The following is a 19,699-nucleotide window of genomic DNA, read 5'->3' as shown; positions in this document are numbered from 1 at the left end:
CCCCACTAACACCGACTGCGACCGACCGGAGAGGTAGGAGGAGAACCACTGAAGAACAGTGCCTCCCACTCCCAACCCCTCCAGCCGGCGCAGAAGGATACCATGGTCGATGATATTGAAAGCTGCTGAGAGGTCAAGAAGCACCAGGACAGAGGACAAGCCCCTGTCCCGGGCCCGCCAGAGATCATCCATCAGCGCGACCAAAGCAGTTTCCGTGCTGTAGCTGGGCCTGAATCCAGACTGTTGAGGAACTAGATAATCGGCTTCTTCCAAGGACCGCTGGAGTTGGAGCGCCACCACCTTCTCAACAACCTTCCCCATAAAGGGAAGGTTGGAGACTGGATGGTAGTTATTAAGCACGGCTGGGTCCAGGGAAGGCTTCTTGAGGAGGGGGCGCACAAGTGCCTCCTTATAAGGAGCCGGAAAGGACCCCCTCCCCAAGGAGGCGTTGACATCTCCTGGACCCAACTCCGTGTCACCTCTCGACTGGCCGAAGCCAACCAAGAGGGACACGGATCCAGTAGACAGGTGGCGGAACTCACAGCTACAATGGCCTTGTCCACTTCATCAGGTGTCACCAAGTCAAACTCCCCCCAGACAGATGGACAAAGATGTTTAGCCCCAGTCACCTCGACTGACTCATTGTCAGTCGACTCTGTTTTACAATTGGAGTCGAGGTTAAGAAGGGAGCGGGTTACCCTAAACAGAGTGGCCGGGCGGGATTCCACTGATGCAATCAAGGCAGCATGATATGCGCATCTTGCCGCCTTGAGCACCACTTTGTAAGTCTTAATATGAGCTCTTACAAGTGTTCGATCGGATTCGGACTTACTCTTCCTCCATCGCTTCTCTAGACGTCTCTTCTGGCGTTTCAACTCCCGGAGCTCCTCGTTGAACCATGGAGCTCTACAGGGTCTAGCGCCACGGAGAGGTCACAGCGGCGCAATTCGATCAAGGGCCTCCGCTGCTGCCTTGTTCCAGGCCTCAGCCAGAGACTCTGCCGAACTGTGGATGAGTGTATCTGGAATAACCCCAAGTGCCTTCTGAAAGCCTTCTGGATCCATCAGGCGCCTGGGGCGGAACAACTTAATCGGTTCTGCCTCCCTGCGGGGGAGGATTGGAGCTAGGAAGTCAAGCCGTAGTAGAAAATGGTCTGACCATGACAAAGGCAACACTTCTAAGCCCCTTAGTCTCAGACCATTACTCAGTTGCTCAGTTGCTCAGTTGCGAGAGGAATACCATGTCGGGTGCGTGCTCCCCCTCGTGAGTCGGACCCTGTACTACTTGGGTCAGGTCCATGGCTGCCATGGTGGCCATGAACTCCTGTGCCAGTCCAGATGTTTCGCCAAGCGATGGCAGGTTGAGGTCCCCCAAGACAATAAGTCTGGGGAACCCCATCTCCAGCCCGGCTACCTCCTCGAGTAGCAAAGGCAGGGCTTGTGCCATGCAGCTGGGAGGCAGGTACGTGAGAAACAAGCCCACCTGAACCCCTAAGTCCAACTTCACCAGGAGGGACTCGTAACCCGCAATCTCTGGAGCAACGAGTCTACGCAGGCAAAGGCTCTCCCTGGCTATAATAGGCACTCCTCCCCCCCCTTCCCTAGGGTTGAGGTTGGTGCCATATCTGAAACCCAGCTGGGCAAATTTCAGAGAGAGGAACTCCTTCCTCCGGGCCCAGCCAGGTTTCAGTTACACATGCCAGGTCGGCCTCCTCATCCAGGATTAAATCCCGGATGAGGAGAGTTTTATTTACCACCGACCTGGCATTGAATTGCAGCAGCCTGAGCCCAGGGCCAGAATTACACTCGTCACCAGTATTCTGGGTTGAGCTCACGGAGCCGGAACAAGGGATTGTTATTAAGCAGCGATCCCTCCTTCCCCTGGAACGGCTCTCTCCGTGGTTCCCGCCATATCTGCCTCTCCCCAGCAACACCGGTATATCCTGACCCTCTGCCACCCCAGAGATAGGTTCCCTCCCCCCTCCTGCCTCTCCAGCGCCAGGTAGGCCAAATATATTACTTACATCGCTCCCATTCATCTCATCCATATTGTAACCCCACCCATCCCAGCCATCCCAGCCATACCAATCATTCACTCCATACATACTATATTCACCCCAATTATCCATCATTTAAAACCCCCCAATAATTTAGTTAAAAAATAAATCAATTAATATTAAAGATTAAAGTGCTAATAAAAATAAATAAAAATAGAAATGTAGAGTATACAAAATATAGTTAATAGTGCATTAATTCAATTCATTAAATAAATCCAGTCAGCAGAAAGTAACAGAAGTGCTAAGTTCTTAAAGTCAAAGGTTATTCAGCGTTCGGTATCATTCAATATCCCTCCCCCCTCAGGAAGGAGGGGGGTGTCCTGCTCGTCTAGTTGCATCAAAGTTGACATTTCCAATTCGCCATGTTCCCAGCAATATCCAAAGCAATATCCAAAGCAATATTAGTTTTCTTTACATTGTAACCCTGTTATTATTATCGTTGTGAGGGGCGGCATACAAATCTAATAAATTATTATTATTATTATTATTATTATTATTATTATTATTATTGCCATGCACTCAAAAGTATGATTGGGCTTATTATCAGGGGAGGTCTTATTTTGGGAAAACAGAAGGGATAGATAGATTATGGAAGGAAGGAAGGAAGGAAGGAAAGAAGGAAGGAAAGAAGGAAGGACAGATAATTAGATGTATGTGCGACAGAGATGGATGGATGGATGGATTGATGAATGGATGGATACCATGTTTTCCAGAAAATAAAACCCTGTCTTGTTTTTTTTGACCCCTGAAATAAATGATTGGCCTTATTGCTGTGTACTCAAAAACCCAATTGGGCTTATTATTATGGGAAACAGGGTAGATGACAGATGATGGATGGATAGATGGATGGTTGGATGGATGGATGGATGCATATAGATGGATGGATGGATGGACAGACAGATAGATGAAAGTTGGTGGATGGATGGATTGATGGATGGATGGATGGAAGAAAGGAAGGATACATATGGATGGATGGATGGATGGATGGATACCATGTTTTTCAGAAAATAAGACCCTGTCTTATATTTTTGGACCCCTGAAATAAGCTCTTGGTCTTATTGCCATGCACTGAAAAGCTTGAATGGGCTTATTATCAGGGGAGGACTTATTTTGGGGGGAAACAGGGCCTTGTTGTAAGCCGCTCCGAGTTTCTGGAGAGGGGAGGGCATACAAATCTAATAAATAATAATAATGATGATGATAATAATAATAATAATAATAATAATAGTACTTGCTCATGCAGGGTTCAATGCAGAACGAAAGAGACTGCCAGCTTTAAAAAACATAAGCAAGAAACGACTTGTCTCACTGATGGAAGATATTAACTCTGCACTTGCAACTGTCAATGTAACTTCAATTGAAGAATTGAGTCAGCTTGCCTACAGTACAGTTGTAATAGTAACTGAAGAACTAGAGTTACTGCAACAGAAACCAATTGGAAAACCAACTGGAAAACCAAAATGGAAAATCCGAAACTTAAAATCAAAAGCTTGAGATCAGATGCAAGTAACTTGAAGAACATTAAGGAGCAGAAACTGAACAATCAGAAGATCAAAGACTATTTGACAAAAAAGTACTGGCTTAGTACAAGAAAGATCGAGGAAGCTCTGGAAATTGTAAAGCAGCAGATAACAGCGACAGCCAGGAAAATTGAGCAATATGAAGCTAGGATCATCCAGTACAAGCAGAATCAAACATTTCAATCCAACCAGAGGCAGTTCCACCAGAACCTGCATCAGCAAACGGATAAGAAAATTGAAAAGCCAGAGGTGAAAATAACAACAAAGTTCTGGAAAGATCTCTGGGAGGTCAAAAAGGACTATAACAGGACTGCTGGGTGGATAAAGGAGTTTGATAAGGAATTCTCAGGGAGCAATATGCAGCAGCTGGAGATGACATCAGAAATGATTGCAGAAACAGTGAAGAGGGTAAAGAACTGGACATCCCCTGGCACTGATCAAAAACAAACCTATACATGACCTGGATTGACTACAAGAAAGCCTTTGATTCATTGCCACACAGCTGGATCATAAAATCCCTGGAAGTCATTGGAGTCAATGAAAACATCAGGAAATTCATAGAAAAGGTGATGAAATATTGGAAGACTGAGCTTTTTGTTAGGAATGAAAGCTATGGACTGATCAACATCAGAAGGGGCATCTTCCAGGGGGACTCTTTGTCCCCATTGCTATTCATCATCGCTATAATCCCACTGTCACTCATCCTACAGAAAACAAACCTAGGCTACCAAACTGCTAGGAATTCACCAAAAATTTCACACCTGCTGTTTATGGATGACCTGAAGTTGTATGGAAAATCAGAAACTGAGATACAGTCACTAGCCAACACTACGAATCTTCAGCAATGACATCAGCATGGAGTTTGGCCTGGATAAATGTGCCACAGTGGCACTGAAAAAGGGGGAAATCACTGAAAGTGAGGGCATTGAAATGCCAAATGGTCGAACCATCAAGTGCCACCAGCCAGAAGTGTACAGATACTTGGGCATCATGAAACTGGATAATATCAAGCATGGCCATGTGAAAACTGTGATCAGCAAAGAGTACATCCAGATGACCAGAAAATTTTTGAAGAGCAAACTGAATGGTAGCTATAAATACTTTGGCCATACCTGTCATTAGATACACAGCTTTCATAGTGAATTGGACTGAAGCAGAACTGGACAACTTGGACAGGAAAACCAGAAAATTAATGATGATCCATCATGCACTATACCCCCACAGTGATGTTGACAGGCTGTATTTACCAAGGAAAATAGGTGGCAGAGGACTTTTGCAAGTGAAGCAGACAGTGAAAGAAGAGAAGCATGCATTAGCTGACTATGTGAAGGAGAGCAAAGGGTCAGCAGTGATGGAGGTCAACAATAGGAAGCTTCTCAAGGTGAAGCAAACTAAGGACCAGTTCAGAAAAACTGTAACTCAATGTCGTATGGACAGTTGGCGGAACAAAACATTGCATGGCCAGTTCTTGGAGAAGATTGAAGGCAAAGTGGATAAAGAAAAGACCTGGTCATGGCTTACAAGTGGAACACCCAAAAAGGAGACTGACTAATACTTGTTCTGCCTGACTGGCTCAGGCAATGCGTAACAGTCCAAGGAAAAGAAATCAAACACACACGTGCTCCGCTAATCAGCAAACTTGTATTAAATAAACAAAAAAGGGTTACTCAAAACAGTTCGTAGTGTCCGAAAACAATGCAAGGCTTACTTCAGCTGCATACAAAAACACAGGAAAAACCAAACAAAGACAACCTGGAATGAGCAAAGACGTTTCAGGAGCCCTTTTGAATCTTTGGAGCAAACAGCAAGTCCCAGAGTTTTCACCTCCCACTTGTGTGAAAAAGCTGGGTTGAAAACTCCAACGGCACGGAACAGAAACTTCAGAGCAGGAACCACAAAATAACATAGATAAACAGCCACAGTTTGCTTTGGCCTTTGTTCCCTTTTATCCCTTTAGCCCTCATTAAGGGAACCACACCCAGCCCTCAGTATAAGAACCACACCCAGCCAAGGTGCTCCTATAATGACTTGTAATACTCCTTAAAGCGATCCCTTCTTTGCATAGCTCTTCGGCTACGCAGCTCAATATATTGATCTGCAGAAGAACCCAGGGACGAAAGACTGTCTGAGGGACTGCATGCCAAATCCCCTGGGCTGTCTGCTGAATCCTGCGTCCCAGTGGCCTCGTCCTCCTGGCTGTCTGCCACGTCTTCCTGGCTGTCTGCCACATCTTCCTGGCTGTCAGCCAGGCTTTCGCATTCACTTTGTGCTGCGCCTCTCCCATCTGTGGGAGCAACGGCTGGCCCAGATCCAAACACAACAATACTGGCGGCACAAGAACAGGCCATTAGAATAAATGCTATCAAAGCCAGAATTGAAACATCAACAGACAATCCAAAGTGCAGACTCTGTAAAGAAACAGATGAAACAATAGATCACATGCTCAGCTGCTGCAAAAAGATCGCACAGACTGACTACAAGCATTAGACATGATGCTGTGGCACAGATGATCCACTGGAACTTGTGCCGAAACTACCATTTCCCAGTGGCAAAGAACTGCTGGGATCATAAGTCCGAAAAAGTGGTCGAAAATGAGCAAGTAAAACTACTGTGGGACTTCAGACTTCAGACTGACCGAATTCTGAAGCATAACACACCAGACATCCTGATTGTGGAGAAAAAGAAAGTATGGATCATCGACATCGCAATCCCGGGGGACAGCAGAATTGAGGAGAAGCAGCTAGAGAAATTAGTGAAACACGAAGATCTAAAAATCAAGCTGCAACAACTCTGGCATAAACCAGTGAAAGTGGTCCCAGTGGTACTTGGCACGCTGGGTGCAGTACCAAAGGATCTCAGCGGACATTTGAAAACCATCGGAATTGACAAAATCTCCATCTGTCAATTGCAAAAGGCCGCTTTACTGGGATCAGCAAACATAATTCGCCGCTACATCACGCAGTCCTAGGTGCTTGGGAAGCGCCCGACTGGTGATGAAATACAAAATCCAGCATAGTGATCTCGTTTGCTGTGTTGTACTGACATAATAATAATAATAATAATAATAATAATAATAATAATAATAATTATTATTATTATTATTATTATTATTATTATTATTAAACCATTGATGGAACAAATCCCAAATTTGAAAATATTCCATGTCTTCTTTTTCTTTTGTTTTCAGTGCTCCATTTCTGTACATAATATTTTTTAAATTATACCTTTTTCTGCGGGTAAACTTGGTTTTCCAGTATTGTGCAAAAACTGTAGAATTCTTGCTGCTGTGAAAAACATGTAATATTAAATGTGTATTCCCTTTATCATATTTTTCTGGTACTATGCCCAATAAAAATAGTTCTGTCTTACAATCTATATGCTACCTTAACATTTTTTCTTACCACAATATGGACTTTTGCCCAAACCGTTTTTGTTTTTTTGACACATCCACCACATGTGATAATATGTGCTCAGTATTTGATTACATTTCCTTTTTAAAAAAAAATTTATTGAAGTTTTTCAAGTTAAGAACAAAACAACATAAAACACAAACTAATAAAATATAACTCCACTAATACAGCTTTACAGCAATTTTCCTTCTCAATTCAACGTTCTTCATAATTATGGCTATTGTTTTATACTTAAACATTTTTATCTATATCTATTCATTTTATACATTATTAATTATTAATTATATACTATTATATACATTATTTTACAACCATTTAGATTTCAAAGTTAACATCTATCACGTTTTTCCCCATTGCAACGCTTCTTTTTTATCTTGGTTTACAAATTAATTTTACTTTTCTTTTTGAACCAATAATACCATCTGTTCCATATTTCACTCTCTCTCTCAATTCCATCATTAGTTTGCTCCTCTCTGCTCATTCTAGCACCATTCTTATGATCATTGCATTCAAGGGGTTCTTTTCTTTCTCCCAATTTTGTGCAAATGTGATTCCTGCTGCCATTATTATAGTAGATTTACTATAGTAGATTTCTTTTCTGATGTTTTCTTTTATTACTCCCCACAGAAATAATCCTGGTCTCATTTCAATCTTTTGCTCCCTTATTTCCTCAATCCAATTTTTAATTCTCCTTCAATATTTCTTTGCATCGGGACATGTCCACCACATGTGGTAGAATGTCCTTTGTGTGTGGTTCCATTTTCAACGGTTAGGTGATGTGGATGCAGTGAAGAGCTACCAAAAAATTTATTACCACACTGTGGGTGTGGCTTATTTTGTGGGTGTGGCTTGCTGGCCATGTGACCAGGTGGAGTGGCTTGACGATCATGTGACCGGGGGGTGGCTTAAAGGTCATGTGACTGGCATAAAGGTGGCCAAGGTGACGCCATCACATCAACGGTTAGGGTTAGGATGCCTGGCCTCTCCTCACCTCAGAGAGATACAATTTCTCTATCTAGTTACTACGTACAGAACATCAAAAATATACTATTTAATTCTATGTATGTATGCCATATGTGTACATACATGTTAAACACAGGCACACAAAAATATACATTATCTACTATAAAAACTGTATGTGTATGTACACACACACACACAGATCTTCTAAAATTATACACATTCAACCTCATTTACTGTGATAGGAAAAACATACTCAGAGCCCATACCGGGGGGGAAAGAAAAAAAATGATTTTTTTTAACCGGTTCTGTGTACCTGACCATACCTGTTAGGAGCCCATCACTGTGTGGATGGATATATTTTGGGCAATCTTGCTGGCGGTAGACGCCTTCTATAAAACATTTTAAATATGTTCTCTTGACCTGCAGCTGACATGTATTTAAATTACATTTCCAACATTTGGCACCAAGTGTCTGAATTTTGATCATGGGACCATTGGACTTATACAAAACTCACATAATAGTCCTAAATCGCTTTTATTAGGGCCATTGTAAATTTGAACGGACACTAAATGGACAGTTGTAAGTCGAGGACCACCCATAGAGATCTCGAGAATTTGAATTGAAGCAGTTGGACTGTGCAAATATCTTGTTTTGAACAGAGGGAAGAAGAAATGGCAAACTTCTTTAAACGCAAAGGGAGCAGAAGCGTTCGATAGCAAGCAACGCAATCCCAGACCACAAAACATAATGAGATAATCGTAGTTTTAATTATCGGTTCAAGTAATAAGTAAACAATTCTTTTTTCCCCCCTTTATTTTTTTGAAAAAGGAAAGGGGGGAGAGGAGAAAAAGAAGCAAACGAAGGCAGGTAATAAATAAGTTAATAAATAAATAAATAGCGCCCACAGGTTGGGGGGAAAAATCTTCGGAAATTCACACCCCACGGGAAAGGAGCAGCTTTTAGTGTCTTCTGGATCCTGAAACAAAAGAAATGGGAGAAAAAACAAAATTTGGTTAAGAGAGGAAAAAGCCAAGCTTTTTGAATTGTGCTGAGTGACACCATGTGGAGGATGGGGAGGTATTTGGGGTCCTAGGAAGAGGGAGCATCCTCTTTAGGCTAGGTCAGGGGTAGGCAAAGTTGGCTCTTCTATGACTTGTAGACTTCAACTCCCAGAATTCCTGAGCCAATCATGCTAGCTCAGGAATTCTGGGAGTTGAAGTCCACACGTCACAGAAAAGAGTCAACTTTGCCTACCCCCAGACTAGGCCCTTGATGGCAAACCTATGGCATACGTGCCACAGATGGCACACAGAGGGCACACGAGATTTTGCTGTGTTTCAGCTCCAACACGCACGTGTGCGTTGGCCAGCTGATTTTCGGCCTTGGGAAAGGCCATTTCGTCCTCCAGACACTTCCCTGAAGCCCTGGAGGCAAATAATCCCACAATGGACAAGCTAGAATTTTCAGAAAAATGCATCCCAGTTTGCTGTTGTGCTGCTTTTTTGTACTCCGGAGGGTTCAGGGAAGCTTCCTGAATGCAAAAAGCAGCACATTGGGCAAACCAAAAGTGTGTTTTCTGAACATTTTTTAAAAAAAATTTTTTTTAATTGATTTTCAAACATTTAAAAAAAAACAAACGAAAAGGAAAAATAAAAACACTGTATTATCAACATACAATCAATATTTCTGCATTGCTACATCAGATATTTCATTAATATCTACAATCACAAAATCTTTCTTCAAATCATCAATATTTACATTTTTACAACCTATGCTTTACTAACTTTTATGTATCGTTTGTGTTTTTTTTATTTCTGTTTTGTAACTCAATCCATCTGTTGGGTAGTGAGTTCCAGGCATTAACTACTCGGTTGCTAAAGTCGTATTTTCTACATTCAAGTTTGGAGAGGTTTACTTTGAGTTTGCATCTGTTGTGTGCTCATGTATTGTTATGGTTGAAGCTGAAGTAGTCGTTAACAGGAAGGACATTACAGCAGATGATTTTATGGGCTATGCTCAGCTCGTGTTTAAGGCGATATAGTTCTAAGCTTTCTATGTCTGGTTGTGTAAGATATTCTGTTATGAGTAGAGGAGTGGAGGGCTCTTCTTGTAAAGTATCTTTGGATGCTTTCTAATGTATTTATGTCCGAAATGTGGTGTGAGTTCCAGACAGATGAGCTGTAATCAAGGATTGGTCTGGCAAATGTTTTGTATGCTCTGGTTAGTAGAGTGAGATTACCAGAGAAGAAGCTACATAGGATTAGGTTGACAACTCTTGAAGCCTTTTTGGCGATGTTAATAGAGAAAAATTCTCAATACTGGGACGAGGGGGCACTCCCTAAAGCTCATAGGTAAGGAAGTGAGGACAAATAAAGGGAAATATTTCTTCACTTAGAGGGTCGTTGGTTTATGGAATTAATTTCCAGAAGAGGTCATGACAGCTGTCAGCCTGGATAGTTTCAAGGCAGGATTAGACAGATTCATGGATGCCAAGTGTATCAGTGGTATTGAAATGGATGTCCAAGTGCCGCTTCTATGTTGCTTGAGGCAGGCAGGGTTCCCTTGGGTACCATTTGTTGGGGGTCAAGGGAAAGGGAGGGTTTTGCCTTCTCTTTCTGCTCAAGATTCCCCTGGACAATTGGTGGGCCACTGTGTGACACAGAATGCTGGACTCGATGGGATTTGGCCTGATTCTGCATGGCTCTTCTTAGGTTCTTATGTTGTTGCAGTGGGCTTTGGCACTCAGTCATTTGATATGAGATATTTTCTTCAGAAACGAGGGGGGATTCCTTTGAATAGGATCAGGAAAACAGGACTGACTCACCTTTGCAACCCATCCCACTGACAGATCCGATCCGGTCCAACCGTCGTCCAAAGCAGCCTGATTCCCTCATGCTTTTGGCAGCCTGGATCCCTCTCATGTGTTTCAGCAGAGCCGTTCGGTCAGAAAAGATGGGGAAATCGTCGGCCAGGAGGTGACCGTTCAGATCCTCTTCGGCCTGGCTGTCTCCCTGGGTTTCAATGTCATCAGGGTTGCCCTGTAAGTCTTTCATCAAGGCCACTTTCTCCTCCAACCTTTCCAGGAGAGCCTGGAGTGGGAATCAACAATGTTTGTGTCAATTGCACAAGATGGCACATGTGTCTTTTTGCAGAAATGTTTTCCCCCCAACAAACCATATATATACCTTAATATCAACATATTACACGCATGTACATTTTTCCAATATTTCATAAACAAGTATCCTAAATTTACACCTTTTAAACTTTTATATCCCGTCTGTTTTCCTTCTATATTTCATGTTACTCCCCTCCCTCTATCTCCCTTGTCAGGATTAGCAATCCTAGGTGATATTTCATTGTGTTACCATATAAGGTACAAAGAAGAATGTAAGTCATGAATGGTGAGTCATTGGGTGTAACCTGCAACCTGATTGGGCCAGAATATTATATAATGCAAAGCACCTTTACAGTGGATGTGGTTGGTTGGTGGTTTGCTGCTGCTGGGTTGGTGGTTGTTAGTTGGCTGGAGTAGTTTGAGCATGAGTTAAGCAGTGAGTCAAAGCTGTGGGGTTGACAGGGAGAAACCTGGATTGGTTTAGTATCTGCGTGTAAGTAAGCTTTACTGCATATAGTTAAAGGAAAGTTGGTTCCTGTACTTTGTACTGAAGAGTAACACTGTTTGCTACTGTTTTTCTACAAACCTGTCTTCATCATTTTTCTGTACTGGTTCATTAATTGCCACACTATATCCTGGTATCTTGACAAAGTCTGCTGTGTATTTCAGTATATCCAGACATCCTTCTCTTCCCTCTTCCTTCTTTCTCCCTCTCTCCTTCTTACCTACTTCCCTCCTACCTCTCTCTCCTTCCTACCCTACTTCCTCTTCCTCCTTCTTGTCCTTCCCTGATTACTTCTAATCTTAATCTGTTATGTGGTTGACAGATGATCTTTTCCAGAACCTTGAATTTATTCCAACATTGGTGTAATAATAATAATAATAATAATAATAATAATAATAATAATAATAACAACAACAACAACAATAATAATAATAATAAATCAATATAGTTATCTAAATCCTTTTCAATCTATTTCATTTCTCTTCATATCTCAATTCATCAAAACTGAATTCAAACCGACATATAAAATCTATAGTCTTACAAATAATAATTTACATAATAATAATTTACTCTTTACAAGGTAAATTATTATAATAATAATTTACCCTTTACAAATAATAATTATGCAACTCTTATAATATTCCAAATTGCACCCAATGAGCAATGAGCAATGGTGCAGTGGTTAGAGTGAAGTGCTGCAGGCTACTTCTAGAAACATAGAAGTCTGACAGCAGAAAAAGACCTCATGGTCCATCTAGTCTGCCCTTATACTATTTTCTGTATTTTATCTTAGGATGGATATATGTTTATCCCAGGCATGTTTAAATTCAGTTACTGTGGATTTATCTACCACGTCTGCTGGAAGTTTGTTCCAAGGATCTACTACTCTTTCAGTAAAATAATATTTTCTCATGTTGCTTTTGATCTTTCCCCCAACTAACTTCAGATTGTGTCCCCTTGTTCTTGTGTTCACTTTCCTATTAAAAACACTTCCCTCCTGGACCTTATTTAACCCTTTAATATATTTAAATGTTTCGATTATGTCCCCCCTTTCCCTTCTGTCCTCCAAGCTATACAGATTGAGTTCATTAAGTCTTTCGCTTAAGACCTTCCACCATTCTTGTAGCCCGTCTTTGGACCCGTTCAATTTTGTCAATATCTTTTTGTAGGTGAGGTCTCCAGAACTGAACACAGTATTCCAAATGTGGTCTCACCAGCATTCTATATAGCGGGATCATAATCTCCCTCTTCCTGCTTGTTATACCTCTAGCTATGCAGCCAAGCATCCTACTTGCTTTCCCTACCGCCTGACTGCTAATCAATAGCTGCCAGCAGGTTTGGCAGATCGAATCTCAGCAGGCTCAAGGTTGCTCAGCCTTCCATCCTTCCAAGGTTGGTAAAACGAGGACCCAAATTGCTGGGGGCAATATGATTACTCTGTAAAGCACTGTGAATTGGCATATAAGTCTAAATGCTATTGCTATTGCTATTAATGAGTCCTCGGGCGATAAGTGCAAAGTTCCAAAAACAATTTGCACCCAAATCTACCCACCCACCCATTACTTTATTAGATAACTGATGGGGCCTTAAACTGAATTCTGACTAGACCCTAGGATCCATATTTTTTTATCCTGCTAAATGTGATTTTGTTTTCGCAAGATATGGCTGCTCAGACCACTTTATATTATTATTATTATTATTATTATTATTATTATTATTATTATTATTAAGATTTGTATGCCGCCCCTCTACGTAGACTTAGTAAGACCACACACCTTGAATGGAACGGAACGGAACAGAATAATAGAGAGGAAGGGAAGGGTAGGGTAGGGTAGAGTAGAACAGAACAGAACAGAATAGAATAGAATAGAATTCTTTATTGGCCAAGTGTGATTGGACACACAAGGAATTTGTCTTGAGGCATATGCTCTCAGTGTACATAAAAGAAAAGATCCATTTGTCAAGAATCATGAGGTGCAACACTTAATGATGGTCATAGGGTACAAATAAGCAATTAGGAAACTATAGTGCAGGAAATATTGCATCTAATTTTGGTCACCACATTACAAAAAAGACGCTGAGACTTTGGAAAAAATGCAGAGAAGAGCAACTAAGATGATTAAATCCTGGAGACCAGAACATATGAAGAACGGTTGCAGGAACTGGGTATGGCCAGTCTAGAGAAAAGAAAGTCTAGGGGGGACCTGATAGCAGTGTTCCAGAATTTGAGAGGCTGCCAGAAAGAGGACAGAAGCCAATTTATTTTCCATAGCACCAGAAGGCAGGACGAGAAACAACAGATGGAAACTAATCAAGGAGAGAAGCAACTTGGAATTAAGGAGAAACTTCCTAACAGCGAGGACAATTAACCAGTGGAACAGCTTGCCTCCAAAACTTCTGCATGCTCCATCACTGGAGGTGTTTAAGAAGAGACTGGAGAGCCATTTGTCTGAAATGGTATAGGCTCCCTTGCTTGAGCAGGGGGTTGGACTAGAAGACCTCTAAGGTCCCTTCCAGCTCTATTCTCTTCTGATTTTGATAGTCAAAACTGCCCAGGAGAGTCAAGAATTTGCCATTTTGAAGGAAACTAGAGAGAAATAGAAGCTGTGCCACTTCTTAGGGCATGTTTGACTGGCCCCCAAATGTTGATTCCCTTGTTTATAAGAAAGAAACCCCTCCCTCTTTTTCTCAAGTTTGGGGTCCTTAGGCATTGATGCTCCCACTCTGCCATAAAAATAATTTGAAGGAAAGGGAGAATGGAAATAGTATAAGGGCAGACTACATGGACCATGAGGTCTTTTTCTGCCATCCATCTTCTATGTTTCCATCCATCCATCAATCAATTTCAGCCAAAATTACTGCTGGATAATTTCCCAAGTTCAGACAGATCCCAAGAAGTGGGTTCTCTTACCTCCATGTTTGCTAACTCCTCAGCTGGGCTGAAGTTATGGATGGGATGAGCTGCCAGATGCCGGGAGCAGAGAGAAAACACCAAGCAGACCACGATGAGGAATGAACCCTTAGCATCCATCCTTAGAGGTTTGAGTCAACTCTTTTCAGTGTGAGCTTCTTAGCCTTCTTTCTCTCTCTCTTGATGCCTGGATCTTCTACTTGCCTTTCTCCCGCAAGTTCTTATATACCCTTTGGAAGCGAGCTCTGCTTTCCAGGGTTATCTGGAACGCATTCCAGCGGCGCGGCTGGCATGCCGCGTTTTCCAAGAGAAGATTCACTTTATTAGGTGTCGCCGTCACAGGGCAGCGTCTGTTTTCCGAGGCATGCGAGTCACAAGTCAATGATTTCATGTGGCTGGGATCTCCGGGTTGATACCATGAGTGGAGATTACACACCATCCCTGGCCGGGCATTCTTCGCATTTTCTCTCCCCCCTCCACCTCCCACTTCAGGTCAATGGCCTTTGTGGGAAGGCAGACGGTGTTTCATTTTTCCCAAGCGGGACATTAAGGCAACTGCCTTCTATAAAAAAGGCACAAAAGAAAGGCAGGCATTTTTGGCATTCCCAACATTGCTACCATACATGACTTACAACAGTGATGGCGAACCTTTTTTGGCTTGCGTGCCAAAAGGTATGTATGTACATATGTTACCATGTGCACAAATGCCCACACTCATTCCTTCCCTCACCATGTATGCACACCCCTGCACATGTGCACAATCCCTCCCGTCCTCGCACATGTGCACAGGTCTCACTGAAGCCTGGGACAGTGAAAAAAATGGCCAAATGAGCAAACTGGAAATGAGGAGAAACAGACTTCCGGTTTGCTCATTGTGCTGTTTTTCCCACTCTGAAACCTTCAGGGAAGCTTCCTGAAGCCCCAGGATGCGAAAAACAGGAAAGAAAGAACTGGAAAAGGTGCAAAAAGGGGAAACAAGAATGATCAAGAAAATGGAGCCCCTCCCTTATGAAACCAGGTTGCAACGCCTTGGTCTCTTCAGCCTTGAAAGACGGTGTTTAAAGGGTGACTTGATCAAAGTGTATAAAATCATGCATGAGATAGAAAAGTCGGCTAGAGAAAAATTCTTTTCTCTATCACACAATAGTAGGATGAAGGGGGCACTCCCTAAAGCTCTAGGTAAGAAAGTGAGGACAACTAAAGGAAAATATTTCTTTACCCAGAGGGTTGCTGGTTTATGGAATTCCCTTCCAAAGAGGTCGTGACAGCTGTCAGCCTGGGTAGCTTCAAGGCAGGATTAGACAGATTCATGGATGCCAAGTGTATCAGTGGTTATTGAAACTCCAAGTGCCATCTCTATGTTGGTTGAGCCAGGCAGGGTTCCCTTGGGTACCATTTGTTGGGGGTCAAGGGAAATGGAGGGTTTTGTCTTCTCTTTCCACTCAAGATCCCCCTGGACAATTCATGGGCCACTGTGTGACACAGAATGCTGGACTCGACGGGCTTTGGCCCCATTCAGCATGGCTCTTCTTATGTTCTTAGGTTGCACAACAGACAAACCAGAAGTCCGTTTTCTGAAGCTACTTTTTGCCCACAGAGGGCAAAATGGCCTTCCCCAAGGCTGAAAATCAGCTGGCTAATGCATGCATATGTGCTGGAGCTGACATAGGGCAATGCCTCGCATGCCCTCCAATATGGCTCCATGTGTCATCTGTGGCACGCATGCCATAGGTTCATTGTCATAGGCCTACAAGAAGCATTTTCTGCTTGTGCATGCACACACTCCCAAATATGGGGGCTATTTTCTTTGCAAGTTTTGAGTTTGAAAGTTCTTCAGACTTTTAAAGTGATTTTGTTTCTTCAAAACGAGTTGTGGACACAATGTGCGCAACACACTGAAATCTGAATCAATGCATTGTGTGGAACCCCTAAAAACTTCATGGCAACAAGGTTAGCTAGTAGAACATGCGCAGATGCAGCCTAGGAATCCCATCTGCTCCCAAATGTTGGAGGAAAGTGGCTCCTGTTTGCAGGTAGAGTGCTTCTGAAGATGGAGGATCTTATCTTAAACTAATCAAGGAGAGCAGCAATCTAGAACTGAGGAGAAATTTCCTGACAGTTAGAACAATTAATCAGTGGAATGACTTGCCTTCAGAAATTGTGAAATCTCTAACACTGGAGGTTTTTAAGGAGATGTTGGATAACCATTTGTCTAAAGTGGAGTAGGGTTTCCTGCCTAGGCAGGAGGTTGGACTAGAAGACCTCCAAGGTCACTTCTAACCCTTGTTATTCTATTCTATTCTATTCTATTCTATATTCTATTCTATTCTATATTCTATTCTATTCTATATTCTATTCTATATTCTATTCTATTCTATATTCTATTCTATTCATATACTGCACGAGTCAAAAAGAGGGCAGTGAAAATATTTACTGACCCCTGTCATCCTGGACATAGACTGTTTCAACTCCTAGCCTCAAAATGTCGCTACAGAACACTGCACATCAAGACAACTAGACACAAGGACAGTTTTCCCCCGAATGCCATCACTCTGCTAAACAAATAATTCCCTCAATACTGTCAAACTATTTACTAAGTCTGCACTACTATTACTACTATTTTTTTCTCATCATTCCTATCATCCCTTTCCTCCCAGTTATGACTGTAACTTGTTGCTTGTATCCTGAAGATTTTTATTAATATTGTTTCCTCATTGCTTATTTGACCCTTATGACAATCATGAAGTGCTGTACCTCATGATTCTTGACAAATGTACTATATCTTTTTCTTTTATGTACACTGAGAGCATCTGCACCAAAGACGAATTCCTTGTGTGTCCACACACACACACTGGCCAATAAAGAATTCTATTATCTATTCTATTCTATTCTATTAAATTATATTTCATTTTGGATGCTATTTGGAACCCTGACACCTGTCCTGTCCTGTTCTGTTTGTTCCATTCCATTCCATTCCATTCCATTCTACTCTCTTCTAATCTATTCTAATCTGTTCTATTCTATCTTGATATCATGTTGTGCTTGTGAACTGTGTATAAAATGCCTGAAATATTTACAAGGTATCGGGTGTGTGTTTGTATGTCTTTTTCCAAGGATTAATGAGGAAACGTCCTTCCACGTGGAAAACCAGTCAGCTAATAAATGTCAGTGTCGGAGGCATTAAGCAAGAAGGTGGAAAAACAAAGCAAGGGATATCTTGTGGTGGCTCATTTGTTTGTATCAATATATGTTGGGCCTGGAAATCATCTTGAGCAATGCCATATCCACCACATTGTCCAGTCAAGGCACAGTCCAACTGGAGATGCCTCCCAGGGACACCCCTCCAGGTTCAGGGCAAAGTGACCTTGACTCTCAGACAAAGGAATGCTATTATAGCTATAGTTCCCCACTCACACAATCCCACCCCTCCCTCCTAGTTTCCCACAGCAGGTCTGAATGTCCAATGTCCAAGAGGATTTCCAGGCCTGACAGGCTGCCCCCAACCTGCATCTGATGATCGAATCTTGAAATGAGATCAAGAGAACAACAGCGTAATCCTCCACATCTGCTTTCATCTGCATGAAAAAAGAGGTTTCTGAAAATACATTGCTCAAAAATATTAAGGGAACACTTCAACAACACAATATAACTCCAAGTAAATCAAACTTCTGTGAAATCAAACTGTCCACTTAGGAAGCAACACTGATTGACAATCAATTTCACATGCTGTTGTGCACATTCAACTTTGTACACAACAAAGTATTCAATGATAATATTTCATTCATTCAGATCTAGGATGTGTTCTTTGAGTGTTCCCTTTATTTTTTTGAGCAGTATATTTACTGACCCTTTGCATCCTGGACATAAACTATTTCCTACCCTCAAAAAAATGCTACACACCACTGCACACCAAGACAACTAGACACAACAGCAGTCTTTTCCCGAACGCCATCATTCTGCTAAATAAATAATTTCCTCAACACTGTCAAACTATTTACTAAGTCTGCACTACTATTACTACTAGTTTTTTCTCATCATTCCTTTCATCCATCTCCTCCCACTTATCACCGTATGACTGTAACTTCTTGCTTGTATCCTTAAGATTTTTATTCATATTGATTGTTTCCTCTTTGCTTATTTGACCCGTATGACAATCATGAAGTGTTGTACCTCATGATTCTTGACAAATGTATATTTTCTTTTATGTACATTGAGAGCATCTCCACCAAAGACAAATTCCTTGTGTCCAATCACACTTGGCCAATAAAAAATTCTATCTTTGGCCATCAGAATTGCCTCCTTGCCAGGTTGCCTCCTTGTTGGGTGTGTGTTACTTGGAGCCCTGACAATGGCTTTCCTGGGTTGAGGCCAGTTTTGACCTTGGGGAAGGGGGAGGCCAGGTGACTTTAGAGGTCAAGATAGAAAAAAATCCGGTCAGAGCTGGACAGAAGGAAACCAAAGGAATCTGCGGGGTTTAACTTGCTGGGTGCTCTCCAAGGTGCTGAACCCAATACTGTAATCTAACTCACAGCCTTGCAACTCGCTCTTAGCAATAGCATTTCAACTTACAGTATATACCATTTTTATAGTGCTCTAAATGGTTTACAGAATCAGTGTATTGCCCCCAACAATCTGGGTCCTCATTTGACTCACCTTGGAAGGATGGAAGGCTGAGTCAACCTTGAGTCGGTGGTGAGATTTGAACTGCTGAACTACAGCTAGCAGTCAGCTGAAGTAGCCTGCAGTGGTGCACTCTAACCACTGCGCCACCCCGGCTTGAGCCTAGTGAGCATCACCCAAACCTGTAGAGGTGCACCACAAGGTGTAATTGGAGTCGGTCCTTCCATATGCTCTGAATCGGACACACATATTTCTATTTATTTTTATTTATTTATTTATCAAAACATGTACAAGATAGCAGGTATTGGTATGAACATAAACAAAAGCAAAGTAGGTGCAGGTAAATTTGGACAATAGAACAGTAAGACGGGAACAGTAGGCACAATGATGCACTTATGCATGCCCCTTACAGACCTCATAGGAATGGGGTGAGTAGACAGTCTAAGGTTAAAGTTTTGGGGGTTGGGGGAAGAAACCATGGAGTCCAGTAGTGCATTCTAGGAATCAATCATTCTGTTGTAAAAGTCATATTTTCTGGAGTCAAGTTTTAAGCGGTTGATATTGAGTTTAAATCTATTACGTGCTTGTGTGTTATTGCT

General features: G+C 42.0%; 2 protein-coding genes across 3 annotated transcripts in view; one reads left to right on the top strand and one right to left on the bottom strand.

Annotated features, from left to right (window-relative positions):
* Positions 1 to 19,699, top strand: part of CLCN6 (chloride voltage-gated channel 6) — a 164,519-nt gene that overhangs the window by 88,559 nt on the left and 56,261 nt on the right. The gene's annotated exons all lie outside the window — the stretch shown is intronic.
* On the bottom strand, positions 8,909 to 14,600 carry LOC139171314 (natriuretic peptides A-like). Its single transcript, XM_070759421.1, has 3 exons — positions 14,481 to 14,600; positions 10,774 to 11,038; positions 8,909 to 8,925 (listed from the first exon to the last, which is right to left on the bottom strand). The coding sequence occupies exons 1-3, from the start codon at positions 14,598 to 14,600 to the stop codon at positions 8,909 to 8,911; spliced, it is 402 nt and encodes a 133-aa protein (XP_070615522.1).

Source organism: Erythrolamprus reginae, chromosome 8, assembly GCF_031021105.1.
Source record: "Erythrolamprus reginae isolate rEryReg1 chromosome 8, rEryReg1.hap1, whole genome shotgun sequence".
Taxonomy (NCBI): Eukaryota; Metazoa; Chordata; class Lepidosauria; order Squamata; family Dipsadidae; genus Erythrolamprus; species Erythrolamprus reginae.
The sequence above is the reverse complement of the archived record's forward strand: the minus strand, read 5'-3'. Positions and strand labels throughout refer to the sequence as shown.